The sequence below is a fragment of the Pristiophorus japonicus genome, unplaced genomic scaffold, assembly GCF_044704955.1.
Source record: "Pristiophorus japonicus isolate sPriJap1 unplaced genomic scaffold, sPriJap1.hap1 HAP1_SCAFFOLD_283, whole genome shotgun sequence".
Lineage (NCBI taxonomy): Eukaryota > Metazoa > Chordata > Chondrichthyes > Pristiophoridae > Pristiophorus > Pristiophorus japonicus.
In genome coordinates this window covers 305,518-323,473 of record NW_027252593.1, presented here as the reverse complement: position 1 = coordinate 323,473, position 17,956 = coordinate 305,518, and the positions used below count along the sequence as shown (strand labels likewise).

The 17,956-nt window shown below is 47.2% G+C and overlaps 1 protein-coding gene across 2 annotated transcripts in view; it reads left to right on the top strand.

Annotated features, from left to right (window-relative positions):
* LOC139247830 (uncharacterized) overlaps positions 1-16,547 on the top strand; it is a 135,317-nt gene extending 118,770 nt beyond the window's left edge. For both annotated transcript variants that reach the window (XM_070871798.1, XM_070871795.1), the window contains 2 exons: positions 14,854-15,016; positions 15,151-16,547. In XM_070871798.1, the coding sequence (XP_070727899.1) occupies positions 14,854-14,984 (131 nt within the window). In that variant the 3' untranslated portion in view covers positions 14,985-15,016; positions 15,151-16,547. The remainder of the gene's footprint in view (positions 1-14,853; positions 15,017-15,150) is intronic.
* Positions 16,548-17,956: the final 1,409 nt, after the last annotated feature.

The following is a 17,956-nucleotide window of genomic DNA, read 5'->3' as shown; positions in this document are numbered from 1 at the left end:
CCTCCACCACATTGCTACCAGTTCGGTTAGCTCAATCAATATGTAGATTAAAGTCGCCCATGATAACTGGTGTACCTTTATTGCACACATCCCTTATTTCTTGTTTGATGCTGTCCCCAACCTCACTACTACTGTTTGGTGGTCTGTACACAACTCCCACTAGCGTTTTCTGCCCTTTGGTATTCCGCAGCTCCACCCATACCGATTCCACATCATCCAGGCTAATGTCCCTCCTTACTATTGCATTAATTTCCTCTTTAACCAGCAACACCACCCTGCCTCCTTTTCCTCTCTTGTCTATCCTTCCTAAATGTTGAATACCCCTGGATGTTGAGTTCCCAGCCTTGGTCACCCTGGAGCCATGTCTCCGTGATGCAAATTACATCATATCCGTTAACTGCTATCTGTGCAGTTAATTCGTCCTCCTTATTCCGAATACTCCTCGCATTGAGGCACAGGGCCTTCAGGCTTGTCTTTTTAACACACTTTGCCCCTTTAGAATTTTGCTGTAATGTGGCCCTTTTTGTTTTTTGCCTTGGGTTTCTCTGCCCTCCACTTTTACTATTTTCCTTTCTATCTTTTGCTTCTGCCTCCATTTTATTTCCCTCTGACTCCCTGCATAGGTTCCCATCCCCCTGCTATGTTAGTTTAACTCCTTCACAACAGCACTTGCAAACACTCCCTTGAGGACATTGGTTCCGGTCCTGCCCAGGTGCAGACTGTCCGGTTTGTACTGGACCCACCTCTCCCAGAACCAGTTTCAATGTCCCAGGAATTTGAATCCCTCCCTTCCACACCACTCCTCAAGCCACGTATTCATCTGAGCTATCCTGCGATTCCTACTCTGACTAGCACGTGCCCCTGGTAGCAATCCTGAGATTACTACTTTTGAGGTCCTACTTTTTAATTTAGCTCCTAGCTCCCTAAATTCATCTCTTAGGACCTCATCCCATTTTTTTTACCTATATCGTTGGTACCTATATGCACCACGATAACTGGCTGTTCACACTCCATTTTCAAAATGTCCTGCACCCGCTCCGAGAGATCCTTAACCCTTGCACCAGGGAGGCAACATACCATCCTGTAGTCTCGGTTGCGGCCGCAGAAACGCATATCTATTCCCCTTACAATAGAATCCCCTATCATTATAGCTCTCCCACTCTTTTTCCTGCCCTCCTGTGCAGCAGAGCCACCCACAGTGCCATGAACTTGGCTGCTGCTGCTCTCTGCTGATGAGTCATCTCCCTCAACATTACCCAAAGCGGTGTATCTGTTTTGCAGGGGGATGACCGCAGGGGACCCCTGCACTACATTCCTTGCACTGCTGTTCCTGTTGTTCACCCATTCCCTATCTGGCTGTGTACCCTTTGTCTGCGGTAAGACCAACTCGCTAAACGTGCTATTCACATCATTCTCAGCATTGTGGATGCTCCAGAGTGAATCCACCCGCAGCTCCAGTGCTGCAATGCGGTCCGTCAGGAGCTGGAGGCAGATACACTTCCCGCACACGTGGTCGTCAGGGACACTGGAAGCGTCCCTGACTTCCCACATATTACAGGGGGAGCATAGCACATGTCCAAGCTCTCCTGCCATGTCTTAACCCCTTAGATTAACTTAATTTGGCAACAACAATGCTAAAGGTGACTTACTGATAAAGAAAAGAAAAAAGAAAAGCTACTCACCAATCACTTACTTCCTTGGCTGTGAAATCACTTTTCGAGTTCTTTCTACTTCTTTTTTGCCTCCCTGCTGCAGCTGCACCGACTGGTCTCCTGTAGGCCCCAACTCTGCTGCTCCACCTCCTCCAACTCCCGCTGGTGCCTCCCGACTGACGGGTCTCCTGTAGGTCCCAACTCTGCTGCTCCACCTCCTCCACCTCCCGCTGGTGCCTCCCGACTGACGGGTCTCCTGTAGGACCCAACTCTGCTGCTCCACCTCCTCCACCTCCCGCTGGTGCCTCCCGACTGACGGGTCTCCTGTAGGTCCCAACTCTGCTGCGCCACCTCCTCCACCTCCCGCTGGTGCCTCCCGACTGACGGGTCTCCTGTAGGCCCCAACTCTGCTGCTCCACCTCCTCCACCTCCCGCTGGTGCCATCCGACTGACGGGTCTCCTGTAGGCCCCAACTCTGCTGCTCCGCCTCCTCGACGCCTCATCGACCTCCCGCTGGCGTCTCCCGAATAATGCGAAATATATTCAGACAGAGTAATGGGCTTCTGTATAATGCCTGAATATACAGAAACTGGGTAACGGGCTCCTGCGTAATATCAGAATCTGCACAAATCAAATATTGAGCTTTTGTATAGCTTAGGTATTGATTAACAAACTTTGGCTCTCTTCTACAGCAGGCTCCTTTTAGTGTTAAAATATTGTCAAGGTCTAAATGACTTGAATTTCAATTAGGCTTACCTGGTGCAATAGCCTGACTGAGCCTGTTAAAATGGCATTCCGTATGAGGTCAGTAAAGATCGGGTGAATAGGTCGCTGCAAAAATGTTTACCATTTGCATATACCATGCTCCTGGGTTCGAGGGGTTAAAATTGGAGGTATTAATTTCAGAGTGGGAACTTTCTACACGCTGTTTCCAAACATTGTGGAATGCAGAATATCTATTCATTAAGTTCATTTTAACGAAGCAATAATAACCATAGTGAAGTTCATTTAAAGGATCAATTATGTAATGGTAAGTGTATTTCAGTAATTTCTTGACTTTTTCTTCATTTTCATGTTTGTTTTCTACTGATACCCAGGTCTTCAGCATGCTTTGAGCCAGTTGTTTAAAAAAGTTGCACCCAGTTTTATTGCTACCATCAATGAGTTTTTCAATGATAAGTCTCTTATCTGAGGATCAACAGTTTCTTCTTTTTTGAACAGGCACCATTTTCTCTGGGGTTATTCCTGAGATAAGACATGTTGTTATGAACATTTTTTTAATACGTTCATGGGATGTGGACATCAATGGCAAGGTCAGCATTTATTGCCCATCCCTAACTGCCCTTGAGAAGGTGGCGGTGAACTACTTTCTTGAACCGCTGCACTCCGTGTGTTGAAGGTACTCCCACAGTGATGTTAGGGAGGAAATTCCAGGATTTTGACCCAGCAACGATGAAGGAACGATATTCCAAGTCAGGAATTTGTGTGACTTGGAGGGGAACTTGGATGTGATAGTGTTCCCATGTGCCTGCTGTCCTTAGCCTTCTAGGTGGTAGAGGTCACAGGTTTGGAAGGTGCTGCCGAAGAAGCTTTGGTGAGTTGCTGCAGTACATCTTGTAGATGGTACACACTGCAGCCACGGTGCACGGTGGTGGAGGGAGTGAATGTTGAAGGTGGTCGATGAGGTGGCAATCAAGCAAGCTGCTTTGTCTTGGATGGTATTGAGCTTCTTGAGTGTTGCTGGAGCTATACTCATCCAGGCATGTGGAGAGTATTCCATCACAATCCTGACTTGTGCCTTGTAGATGGTGGAAAGGCTTTGGGAACTCAGGAGTTGAGACACTCGCCGCAGAATACACGGTCTCTGACCTGCTCTTGTAGCCACAGTATTTATGTGTCTGGTCCAGTTAATTTTTTGGTCAATAATGACCCTCTCCCCCAGAATATTTATAGTGGGAGATTTGGCGATGGTAATTCCATTGAATGTCAATAAGAGCTGGCATGGACTGGTTGGGCCAAATGGCCTGTTTGTGCTGTATATCCTATGTAATAAGCGGGCACTTATGTGATGTAAATGTTACTTGCCACTTATCAGTCCATGCCTGAATGTCGCCCAGCTCTTCCTGCATGTTGACCAGACTGCTTCATTATCTGAGGAGCTGCCAGTGGAACTGAATACTGTAATCAGCGAACATCCCCACTTCTGACATTATGATGGAGATGAAGCAGCTGATGATGGTTGTGCCTAGGATACTTACCTGAGGAACTCCTGCAGCGATGTCCTGGGGCTGAGATGATTGGCCTGCAATGACCACAACCTTTATGCTAGGTATGACTCAAGCCAGTGGACAGTTAGTCCCCTGATTCCCATTGACTTCAATTTTACTAGTGCGGCTTGATGCGGAAAATGACCAGTGTCAATTTGATTGAAATAAATAACTTGCATTTATAAAGTACCTTTAACATCCTCTGGGCATCCGAAAACACTTCACAGCCAATAAAGTACAACTGAAATGTAATCAATGCTGCAATGTTGGCCAACATGGCAGCCACTTTGCAAGCAACAAGGAAGGTCACATAAACAGAAATTAGAAAAATAAAATAATCTGGTGGTATTGGTTGAGGGATAGATATTGGCCAGGACACAACACGAATAGAAGGATATGCTGATAGGGTTAGATGAAGTAGAGTGGGAGGATGTTCCTGCAGAGCATAAACATCAGCATGGATCAATTGGGCCAAGTGGCCTGTTTTTGTGTTTTATATTTTAGGGGGAGAAATTGGGTGCATTTGCGCCAGCCATCCGCGGGGGAGGGGGCGCTAACAGGGCGCAACTGACTGCGACTGGGTACGGCGTCACTAACGAATCCTGCTAAATTCAGCGGGAGTTTAACGGCGATACAGCATTGCGCCCCGATCTCCTGCGCCCGGAGATCATGACATCATCACCGTGCACATTGCCCCATTCGTGCCCTGATCCCTAAATTGGGTTTGGCCCCTGAAGCAGCGAGGGGCAATAACAGCGACTGCTTCAGGGTCGCGCACCGGGCGGCTAGTACCTACTGGGGCAAAATTTAAAGGGGAGGGGGCCGGCTGTCTTAAAAAAATATATATAATAGATAAATACAGTTTATTTTGCACAAGTAAGTAGCTCCTTGAATGTTACTTGCCTTGGTGGTGATCCAAAGGGAAGGTGCAGGATTTAGAGACAAACTCTAAACTTCTTTGAAGTGGAACTCCTTATAGTATGGTTTGTTTGAGCATCCTGAAAATTCTGACAAGTTCTGTCACGAGAGACAACAAAAGAACTAAACTCCATCGCCCAAGGGTGACGTGCAGCTGGATATGAAACTGGATTTTTTAGAAAGTAGGAAACATCCCACTTTGTGAAATGAATAGACCTAGATTTTCCCTTGCAGTGGGATTCCAGGTGGGAGTTCGTTAGTGTAGGATATCTGTGCATTGGTGTGCACCCACCTGACCTCAGCGGTTCTTCCAATATCAAGCTTATTGCGAATTTGAATTTGGTGATGTATTAGAGGCCACTAGATCACCTTGCATGGGCAAAGGAATTTATTTTTTTACATTATTTTAAATCTCCCACATTGCCAAGTGCAAATCATCTCTCTAATGGATTGTCACAGATAATCCTTTTATTTGCAAACCCTTGCTTTTGCCTCCTTAACACTGCTGCACTCCTGGCAGCATTGCTAAGATGTTAATGATTGGAAATACATCAGCTGACATGGGTGGGCATAGTCAAGATCTACCATTGCTGTGTGCAGAAAATCTCAGTAATGGTAACATGAGGAAAGCAGTGGAACAGCTCATCACAAACTTTCATTCACCATAATATGTCAAAATAGGTAGGGTGGAGTGGGGGGGGGGGGAGCGGGGGAGGAGAAAATCTGGGCCTAAACCTTTGAAAATGACCGAGAAGTTATGGTCGACCTTTGGTGTTGAACCAATGTGGAAAAGCAAACAAATCATAGAATGATACAGCAGAGAAGGAGGCCATTTGGCCCATTGTGCCTGTGCAGCTCTTTGGTAGATCTAGCCAATTAATCCCACTCCCCTGCTCTTTCCACATTGCCATGTAAATTTTCTCCTTCAAGTATTTATCCAATTCTCCTTTGAATGTTACCATTGAATCTGCTTCCACCACCCTTACAGGCAGTGCATTCCAGATCACAACAACTCACTGTGTTTAAAAAAAACATTTCCTCATGTTGCTTCTGATTCTTTTGCCAATTACCTTAAATATGTGTCTTCCGGTTACCGATCTATCTGTCATTGGAAACAGTTTCTCTTTATTTACTTTATCAAAAACATTCATGATTTTCAACACCTCTGCCAAATTTTCTCTTAACCTTCTCTGCTCTAAAGAAAATAACCCCAGTCTTTCCACATAACTGAAGTCTTTCATCTCTGGTACCATTCTAGTAAATGTCTTCTGCACCCTTTCCAAGGCCTGACATACTTCGAGAAGTGTGGTGCCCTGAACCGAACACAGTACTGCAGCCAAGGCCTAACCAGTGTTTTATAAAGGTTTAGCATTACTTCCTTGCTTTTGTAATCTATTCCTCTGTTAATAAAACCAAGGATCCCATATGCTTTTTTAACAGCCTTCTCAACTTGACCTGACACCTTCAAAGTTTGTGTACATGCATCCCCTGGTCTCTCTTCCTGTACCTCCTTAAAAATTCTGCAATTTAATTCATATTGTCTTTCTTCATTCTTCCCACCAAAATATATCACTTCACACTTCTTTGTGTGAAATTTCATCTGCCATGTGTCTGCCCATTTTGCCAGATTCTCTGTGTCCTCCTATAGTTTGTTGCTAACCTCATTGTTTATTATATTTCTGAGTTTCATAGAATAATAGAAGTTTACAGCACAGAAGGAGGCTGTTTGGCCCATCGTGTCTGTGCCGGCCAAAATAGAACTATTCAGCCTGTCATACATTCATCTATCATTGTAACTATCATGTATAAGCTGACCTAAGTTATACACCTTGAGAACATTGACCACAAGGGGGTGAACTTGTGGGAGACACTCCTAACCTGGACTTTCAGGTATAAAAGGGGAAGCTCCACCCACCTTCATCACTTGAGGTCTTGGTAATAAAGGTGACTGGTCACAGAGTGACCTTCTCTCAAGTATGGGCCTCGTGTGCATTTATACTGTATCGTAAGGACATATCATTGGCGACGAGAAACTGGGATTTAAACCACGCGAGCATGGCCATTAGCAGCACAGAAGAGAGGTACTGTGTTGGTGATGATTGGGATGACTTTATTGAGAGACTACAGCAAAGTTTTGTCAATAAGGAATGGTTGGGACAGGATTCGGTCGACAAACGCAGGGCTCATCTCCTGATGGTTTGTGGATCCAGAACGTACTCCCTGATGAAGGACCTTCTAGCGCCAGAGAAGCCAGCGGACAAGACGTTCAAAGAGCTCAGTAAGTTTATCAGGGAACACCTTAAACCAGCGAGCAGCATGCACATGGCGAGACACCGGATTTACACCCACCGGCGGCGAGAAAGGCAGAGCGTTCCAGACTTCATGGCAGATCTCCGGCAACTGGCGAGCCTATGTAAGTTCCCAGATGCATGCAGAGTGGAGATGCTGCGAGAATTTTTTATTGAGGGCATCGGGCACGCTGGGGATTTCAGGAAACTGATTGAGACCAAAGACTTGATTTTGGAAGCGGAGGTTCTGATAGCCCAGACATTTATCTCGGGAGGAAGAGACCAGAATGATATATAACAAAAATCTTGGATCAAATGCGGCAAACGACCAGGGAGTCAACATTGTTAATGTGACACACAGTTCTCTAGGCAGACAAGGGCAATTAGACATTCCCCAGCATGTAGTCGAACCCAAAGGGGGAATTCAACAGAGACAATGGCTAGCTGAACGATTCATGCCATTGCAATGGACAGTGCGACCAGTAATGGGGCCTTCAACACCTGTTAATGGTGCGCTTAAGGACAGTTACAGAGACAGTCAGAGACGATTGACTGCTAATGGACCTTTTGTTTCCAACAACGGGGCCTCCAGTTCTTTCTGGCGGTGTGGAGGCAAACACCCAGCCAGAGCTTGCAGGTATCAGCACTATACCTGCAGAAACTGCAACGTCAGCGGTCACTTGGCGCGTATGTGCAGGAAGCTTGCAGCCAGGTTGATGTACGAGGAAGACGGGCCCGATGCAAGTCCTACGAGGCCAAATGAATACTGGGGGAAATCGCTGGAAGCTGAAGTTCAGCGAGATCATGTGGAGCACATATACAGTTCATATACCAGGACGCCACCGATAACGATGCAAGTGCTCCTCAATGGCATCCCAGTATTAATGGAGCTAGATACAGGGGCCAGCCAGTCCCTGATGAGTATCAAACAGTTCGAAAGGTTGTGAGTGTCCAAGGCCAGGAGGCCAAAATAATTTCCGATTGACGCACAGCTACGGACATATACAAAGGAGATAATTCCGGTGCTCGGCAGCACCATGGTAGTCGTGACCCACAAAGATTCGGAGAACAGGTTGTCTCCCTGGATTGCCCGGAGGACGGTCCCGCACTACTTTGGAAGGAGTTGGCGTGCTGCCATGAACTGGAAATGGGGCAATAGAAACATAGAAACATAGATAATAGGTGCAGGAGTAGGCCATTCGGCCATTCGGCCCTTCTAGCCTGCACCGCCATTCAATGAGTTCATGGCTGAACATGCAACTTCAGTACCCCATTCCTGCTTTCTCACCATACCCCTTGATTCCCCTAGTAGTAAGGACTTCATCTAACTCCTTTTTGAATATATTTAGTGAATTAACCTCAACAACTTTCTGTGGTAGAGAATTCCACAGGTTCACCACTCTCTGGGTGAAGAAATTCCTCCTCATCTCGGTCCTAAATGGCTTCCCCCTTATCCTTAGACTGTGTCCCCTGGTTCTGGACTTCCCCAACATTGGGAACATTCTTCCTGCATCTAACCTGTCTAACCCCGTCAGAATTTTAAACGTTTCTGTGAGGTGCCCTCTCATTCTTCTGAACTCCAGTGAATACAAGCCCAGTTGATCCAGTCTTTCTTGATAGGTCAGTCCCGCCATCCCGGGAATCAGTCTGGTGAACCTTCGCTGCACTCCCTCAATAGCAAGAATGTCCTTCCTCAGGTTAGGAGACCAAAACTGTACACAATACTCCAGGTGTGGCCTCACCAAGGCCCTGTACAATTGTAGCAACACCTCCCTGCCCCTGTACTCAAATCCCCTCGCTATGAAGGCCAACATGCCATTTGCTTTCTTAACCGCCTGCTGTACCTACATGCCAACCTTCAATGACTGATGTACCATGACACCCAGGTCTCTTTGCACCTCCCCTTTTCCTAATCTGTCACCATTCAGATAATAGTCTGTCTCTCTGTTTTTACCACCAAAGTGGATAACCTCACATTTATCTACATTATACTTCATCTGCCATGCATTTGCCCACTCACCTAACCTATCCAAGTCACTCTGCAGCCTCATAGCATCCTCCTCGCAGCTCACACTGCCACCCAACTTAGTGTCATCCGCAAATTTGGAGATACTACATTTAATCCCCTCGTCTAAATCATTAATGTACAGTGTAAACAGCTGGGGCCCCAGCACAGAACCTTGCGGTACCCCACTAGTCACTGCCTGCCATTCTGAAAAGTCTCCATTTACTCCTACTCTTTGCTTCCTGTCTGACAACCAGTTCTCAATCCATGTCAGCACACTACCCCCAATCCCATGTGCTTTAACTTTGCACATTAATCTCTTGTGTGGGACCTTGTCGAAAGCCTTCTGAAAGTCCAAATATACCACATCAACTGGTTCTCCCTTGTCCACTCTACTGGAAACATCCTCAAAAAATTCCAGAAGATTTGTGAAGCATGATTTCCCTTTCACAAATCCATGCTGACTTGGACCTATCATATTACCTCTTTCCAAATGCACTGCTATGACTTCCTTAATAATTGATTCCATCATTTTACCCACTACCGATGTCAGGCTGACCGGTCTATAATTCCCTGTTTTCTCTCTCCCTCCTTTTTTAAAAAGTGGGGTTACATTGGCTACCCTCCACTCCATAGGAACTGATCCAGAGTCAATGTCAATGCAATTTCTTCTGTGGAGCATGTATCATGCTCGCAGGTCCTGGACAAAGTTGACTCCTTATTGCAACCCGGCATCGGCACTTTCATGGGGGCCAAGGTAGTGATTCACATAAACCCGGACGCCAGGCCAGTACACCACAAGACCAGAGCAGTGCCGTACATGATGTGGGAAAAGATAGAATGTGAATTGGACCGCCTGCTGAGGGAAGACATCATCTTGCCAGTCGAATTCAGTGACTGGGCGAGCCCAATCGTGCCGGTGCTCAAGGCGGATGCGTCGGTCAGGATATGTGCCGATTACAAGGCCACCATCAATCGGGTGTCACTCCAAGACCAGTATCCACGACCAAGAGCGGAAGATCTCTTTGCGACGCTATCCGGTGGCAAACTTTTTTCAAAATTGGACCTGACCTCAGCTTACATGATGCAGGAGCTGGCGAGTGAGTCGAAGAAGCTGACCACCATCACGACACACAAGGGGTTGTTTGAGTTTAACAGATATCCGTTCGGGATTCGTTCGGCCGCCGCGATCTTTCAGCGAAATATGGAAAGCCTCCTCAAGTTGATTCCAAGGATGGTGGTTTTTCAAGACGACATCCTCATCACGGGTCGTGATACTGAAGAACAGCTCCACAACTGGAAGAGGTGCTATGCAGACTGGACCGAGTAGGGCTGCGATTGAAAAAGGCGAAGTGTGTCTTCTTAGCTCCGAGGTAGAATTCCTGGGGAGGAGGGTAGCAGCAGACGGGATCAGACCTATTGTGTCCATAACGGAAGCGATCCAGAGAGCACCCAGACCCTATAACACGACGGAGCTGCGTTTGTTCCTGGGGCTCCCGAACTATTTTGGTAACTCTCTTCCCAAATTGAGCACGCTGTTAGAGCCACTGCACGTGCTCCTCGGCAAAGGTCGCGATTGGGTCTGGGGGGACAGCCAGGAAAGGGCTTTTGATAGAGCACGCAATTTGTTATGCTCCAACAAACTGTTAGCGTAATATGACCCATGTAAGAAACTTATTTTAGCGTACGATGCATCGTCCTATGTGATCGGGTGTGTGTTGCAGCATGTGAATGCCACTGGTCAGTTATAGCCGGTAGCTTCTGCCTCCAGAAGTCTGTCCCAGGCAGAAAGGGGCAACAGGATGGTAGAAAAGGAAGTGCTAGCATGTGTATATGCAGTAAAAAAAAATGCACCAGTACCTGTTTGGCAGGAAGTTTGAGCTGGAGACAGGTCACAAACCCCTAATGTCCCTTTTGGCCGACAACAAGGCCATAAATGCGAATGCATCTTCCCGCATACAGAGGTGGGCACTTACGTTAGCCGCCTATTACTACACAATTCGGCACATACCGGGCACTGAAAACTGCGCCGATGCACTCAGCAGGCTCCCACTAGCCACCACTGAGGGGGCAACTGAGAATGATGCTGAGATGATGTTAGCGTGAATGTTTTCTTGGAAGAATCACTCAACACTCAGAGTCGGTTCCAACGCCAAAGCGGCCTTTATTTTCCCCAGCGGGGAGGAAGCCTCAGGTCTGGATCCAGGCACTTCTCTCCAACGAACAAAGAAATTCATCGATATTTATATGTTTTACAATAGTTCTTTACAGTTACTCAGCCCACTTTGGCTGGACACAATCCAATCATAATGATTATAGATTACATATAGGTTTCTTTAACCCAATAGAATTCCCCTGATACCTCAGGGGCTGTATGTTCGGTTTTTATCAGCTCGGGCTGATTAATGACCTCGTTATGTGAGGTGGGCCCACCCCCCCCCCCCCCTTTATCTCTGTTCCTCGGGCTCTGCTGTGTGAAGTCCTTAATCAAAGGACATTCCACATCAGGTACTATAATGGTTCGTTATAGTTATCTTGTCTCAAGTGAGTGAGCCAAGGCATTCCTGGTAGTGGGCCTCACAGGGTCATTGCTCGGTCAGCCCCAGTTCATTACTTGACTAGCTGAGTTCCCTAAATGCTTGGGCAGCCATTTTATATGTGGCCACTTTAAACCTATATGAGTTTTGATATATTCAGCAGGTGCCTAATGCCTACAACAGATGATCATGGCTCTTGAAGCTTTCGAAAGCGAAGGCTCATCTGTGACAGCCCGTCAGATTAAAGTCTGAACAAATAAAGATCCGCTACTCTCTTTTAATTAAGAAATGTGTCCTGAATGGAAACTGGGCAGCCACGTACGGGGGATGCCCTGAGGAATTTAAACCGTTTCATAGGCGCAAGGATGAACTCTCGATTCAGGCCGATTGCCTAGTGTGGGGAAACCGAGTAGTCATGCCCCAGATGGGCAGAGAGGTGTTCATCAGAGAACTTCACAATGAGCACCCGGACATTGTCATGATGAAAGCAATTGCCAGGTCACACGTTTGGTGGCCAGGGACAGACGCAGACCTGGAACTTTGTGTTTGCAGGTGCAACACATGTGCTCAGCTGGGCAATGCACCCAGGGAAGCCCCCCTTTGCCTCTGGTCCTGGCCCGCCAAGCCATGGTCACGCATCCATGTGGACTACGCAGGTCTTTTCATGGGAAAAATGTTTTTGGTTGCAGTAGACGCCTACTCCAAATGGATTGACTATGCCATTTTAAATTCAAGCACATCCTCTGCCACGGTAGAAAGTCTACGGGCAATGTTCGCCACCCATGGTCTACCGGATGTCTTGGTCAGTGACAATGGCCCGTGCTTCACAAGCACTGAATTCCAGGACTTCATGGCAGGCAATGGAATCAACCATGTCAGAACGCACCTTTCAAGCCGGCCTCAAACGGCCAGGTGGAACAAGCAGTGCAGATAATCAAACAGGGGATGCTCAGAATCCAAGGGGATTCCCTACAAAGTCGCTTATCATGTCTCATGTTGGCCAATAGATCCCGACCACACTTGCTTACAGGGGTTCCATCCGCAGAGATGCTAATGAAAAGGACGCTCAAAACCAGGTTATCCCTTATACACCCTACTATGAAAGAAATTGTTGAGAGCAGGCGTCAGTCACAATGTGACTACCATGACAGAAATGCGAATGCGCGATGTATTGATGTCAATGACCCTGTTTTTGTCCTTAATTATGCTGCAGGGCCCAACTGGCTTGCAGGCACTGTGATTGCCAAAGAGGGGAATAGGGTTTTGGAAGTTAAACTTACCAATGGACAAATCTGTCGCAAACACATGGATCAAACTAAAAGGAGGTTCAGCAACCCCATAGAAGAAGCAGAGGAAGAACATGATGTAGAGTTTACTCCACCACAGTTGACCGAACACCAGAACCAAGTGGAGGCGAGCCCAGTCACTGTGGGCAGTCCGGACAGGCCTGAGGCACCGTAAACAGCAGACACTCAGGCCAGTGCCCAACAACCGGAGCCCCAACTCAGGCGCTCTACAAGGGAGCATAAACCACCAGAGAGACTTAACATGTGATCCCAATAAAACTTTGAGGGGGGAGGTGATGTCATGTATTCAACTATCATTGTAACCCATGTATAAGCTGACCTAAGTTGTACACCTTGAGAACATTGACCACAAGGGGGTGAACTTGTGGGAGACACTCCTAACCTGGACTTTCAGGTATAAAAGGGGAAGCTCCACCCACCTTCATCACTTGAGGTCTTGGTAATAAAGGTAACTGGTCACAGAGTGACCTTCTCTCAACTATGGGTCTCGTGTGCATTTATACTGTATAGTAAGGATAAATCACAGCCTAATCTCATTTTCCTACTCTTGGTCCATTGCCTTGTAGGTGACGGCAGTTCAAGTGCATACCCAAGTGCTTTTTAAATATGATGAGGGTTTCTGCCTCTACCACCCTTTCAGGCAGTGGTTCCAGACCACCTTCTGGGTGAAAAATGTTCACCTCAACTCCCCTGTAATCCTTCTACCAATTACTATAAATCTATGTCCTCTGGTTATTGATCTCTCTGCTAATGGAAATAGGTCCTTCCTGTCCACTCTCAGGGCCTAAGTTTCCGGTTCTGGCGAAAACGGTGCACCTCCGAGACTTACGTGACCTGCCTGGGCTCGAAAGCGTGCCGGAATCTTCCCGAACAATTCTCCAGTCCTCCTGGAGCTTGGCGTGGCGTGGTGCAATGGTGTCTCCCTGGGGTGGAGCAAACCTATCGCAGTCTGCAGGGGGGCGGGGCTAAGCCCCTGCGTGTCTTTCTCAGCCGGCTCCCTTGCACGTGCGCGGAACAACATGCACGCATGCGCAATGGGGCCTCGACCTTGGCAATCGGCCATTTAAAGGGAGAGCGGAGCACTCATTTAAAGCTAGCTGGGATTTTTGGTTGCAGGTAGGAAAAGGAGTAAACATTATTTTACTGATTCTTGTGCAAAGGAGTGCTGCAACGGTGCTGCATAGGTGCAAGCAAGGACATTTAAAGGAAGAATGTGGCAGACACACATTTAAAGCTCGCTTGGATCTTTGGTTGAAGGTAGGAAAAGGAGTAAAAATGATTTTATTGATTCTTGTTGTGCAAAGGAGTGCTGCAAAAGTGCTGCATAGTTGCAAGCAAGGACATTTAAAGGGAAAACGTGGCACTCTGTTACAGCGAGCTGTGTGATTTTTGGGTGCAGGAAGGGAAGGAATGAAAAGTCTTAAGTGATTCTTGGAGTGCAAAGGGGTGCTGCACACGTGCATGCAAGGAAAGGACTGTGTTTTTAAAAATCAGAGAGTGGAAATCCAGTACCTGTACAGCAATGCAAGAACGTGCAGCGAGAACGAAAACGTCTTGCATGACAAAGTCGAGAAACGAGTTAATGTCATTGAGGGGAGATGGCAGGAGCTGGACACCAGCAACAGAGGCCGCACAAAGGTGGCACACAAAGAAATCAAGAAACGCTGGGACCTAGTTGCAGATGAATACTGCGCAGTGCTGAATACCAGGAGATCTGGAGCCCAGTGTAAAAAGAATTGTCAGGACCTTGGTCAAGTCGTTAGTGCAAGTAATATCTTCCTTTTCTCAATGGAATTGCAATTGTAAATGTGACCAGCTGTATATGTCCCACCCAGCAGAAAGGCACCCTCTCTAAATAGTTATATTTTCAACATTGCAGAAGAAATTGGCTCACAACACAAGGGAAAGAACACAATCAGGAGGAGGCCCGCCAAATCTGCACCCACTGATACCCTTGGAACAGAGGGTCGCTGCCATGATGAGTCATGCCTGGAGAAAGGCAATCAGTGATGCACAAGCTGGGCCCACACGCTTGGGAGAGGGTAAGTCCTGAAAATGCATCGTGACCCTTCAAATCATCCTGCTGCCTAGCCTGCTATGTGCGAGACTATCTATGTCACCCATCCTGCCCACTCCTGTGGTGCTAACCATTTGACTGTTCGGTTATATTTTGCAGAACATGATGTCAATCCGAAGATTCAGAGGAAGAGTCGGATGCATGCGATCAAGAGCAAAGCATTGGGGGTGGGGAGGAGGGGGGGAATGGATCAGGGAAGAATGTCGATCATAGTATGGATCAGTCCATAGTGCAGGGCCTCACTATCCCAGAGAATACCATGAATTCTCCTCCAACATTCCACTCCTTCATCCACCCCCCATCCTTGCGTGGTGCTTTAACTTCTGATGCGGCATGTCATCCTCTCCTCACGTACCCATCCACGCTTAGTGATGTAAATTCTGGTAAGACGTTCCATGGTTTCACATTCTTCGAGGTAGAGGGTCACAGTGGTGGTGATGGAATGCAGCTTGGAACATCCGGTTCCCCATTATCAGAGGTAGAGAGTCCTAATGGTGGTGGTAGAATGCAGCTTGCAGCACCCAGGGCTCCATTATCAGAGGTAGAGAGTCACAGTAGTGTTGGTAGAATGCAGCTTGTAGCACCCAGGGCCCCATTATCAGAGGTAGAGGGACACAGTAGTGTTGGTAGAATGCAGCTTGTAGCACCCAGGGCTCCATTATCAGAGGTAGAGGGGCACAGTGGTGGTTGTAGAATGCAGCTTGTAGCACCCAGGGCCCCATTATCAGAGGTAGAGAGTGACAGTGGTGGTGGTAGAATGTAGTATGGAACACCCAGGGCCTCACTGTCAGAGGAAGCGGGTCCCGGTGGTGGTGGTGGTGGTGGAATGCAGTGTGGAACACCCAGGGCCCCACCGTCCCACCCTGAGCCTCGCACTGGAGTTGTACCACGAGGCAGAGCCAGGGGGAGAGGAAGGAGAACCCGAGTAGACTCTCCTGAGATGCAGCGTTCAACAAATGCGCTTGACGTTATTGCATTGGGTGTGGAGGGCAATGACCTTACCCGTTCACTGGAGGGCACCATCAGAGGGGTTGGTGATGAGTTGACAGCGCTGTGTGGGCAATAGCAGTTATGCCACGTGAACTGAGTGCGGGATTTGCTGGGGCAGCGCAAATGCTGGAAGAGGCCATCAGGCAGTTAGCTGCTGCAATAACCGCACACCTCCCGGCCAATCAAATGCCCCTCCCACTGCAATCCCAGTATCAGCCTCTGTCGAGATCCAAGCTGGGGCCCCCACTCTCTCCCACCCTACCCTGTCTCTTCCCCTACCCTCCTCTCTCCCCCCACCACCCCTTCTCTTCCCCCACCATCCCTTCTCTTCCCGTACACCCCCCACCCCCATGAGGCAGTGCACATGCACCGAGATGTGGATGAGAGCTGGGTGCAGCCTTTCTTTGCTGTTGGTGTTGATGTAGTAGATTTGATGCCACTGTTGTAACTGTTTTCAATTTGAAATTGTGTACTAAGTTTTGTAACTTTACAAGTATATAAGTGATCTTAGAGTTTTTAAGTGATCTTAATAAGTTGTTTAAATTTACTGCGTTAAAAGTTATCTTAGGGTTTTTCAGTGATTTTGTTCACAAATTATAATTGTTTACTAAGTTTTCTAACTTTAAAACTGTATAAGTTTTTGGGGTTGTGAAGTGATTGGAAAGAGTGATATCAAATTTGATAGAAGAATGATTTTATTGCACTAAAGTCAAGTACATTGTAAAGATTTCAATGAAATATATTGTACATTGAAACTGAATCATGACAAGAATGCTTTTATTATTATTGCACTAAAGTAAAGTACATTGTAAATGTTTCAATAAAGTTTATTATTTAACATTACAACTGATTCATGGTCCATTATCATACCAAACACAACATTTAGGAACACCTGCAAAAGATAAACATCCCTCACCCCTTCAGTCATGCCTGCCTCCCGCATCTAGCCATGACCGAGGGGCGTGCTGGTGTGGCGTGTCGTGGCTTGGAGATCTCTCCTGCTGCAGTGGGATGGTGTCCGTGGACCGAGGAAGCCAGCGACTAATTACCCTACAGTATCTGAGACACACAGGTCGGTCCTGCTGCTGGCTGCGAGGGGTTGGGTTGGGAGCTGGGGGCGGGGAGGGGAAGAGTGCTGTTGGGAGTGCAGGAGTGAGGAGGGACACACGGAGCGAAGGGTTGGGAGGTGGGTGAGGGGGGGCGGGTGCGGGGGGGAAGAGTGCTGCTGGGGATGTGGGAGACAATGGTGGGTTTTAGGGTGGTTTACAACACGTTACTCTAACAGCCAGTCCCTGACAGAGGCACAATGCCAAACAGTTAGTTTTACAAATGAGGTGAATCATTCAAGTAATGGGTTTAATGGGGTATGATGATTTCCAAAGGATCAAATTAGCCATAATTAGGTGTTGATGTGCCTGCCTCAGCCGGAAGCCTACACTTGTTTATTTATAAAAAGAGAACCAACTATCTTCATTCAGCAGATATCAGGCAAAATATCATCGAAAGAGGTTTAGGCCATGTTAAGTGATGTGTTTAATGCTTCAGTCCTTTTTGTGTTTAATTCCCACCCTCCGTCTCTGGCTGTGCCTGCACTGAGCTGAACTCTAGGTAAGGTTGTTCAGAACTTACAAAAGTGGGCACTTACTCCATTCTAAGTTAGTTTGGAGTAAGCTTTCGCTGCCGAAATTTGCAAAACAGGCCTGAGTGGCTGGACACACCCCCTTTTGAAAAAGAAATACCTGAACTAAAACCAACCTAAACTAACTCACTAGAACTGGAGCAGACTAAGTGCCGAGAATTGCAATTTCTAACATAATCCAAACTAAACTAGTTGCTCAAAAAAAATAGGAGCAACTCCACCCGAAACTTGGGCCCCATGCCCCTCATAGTTTTATACACCACGATTAAGTCTCTC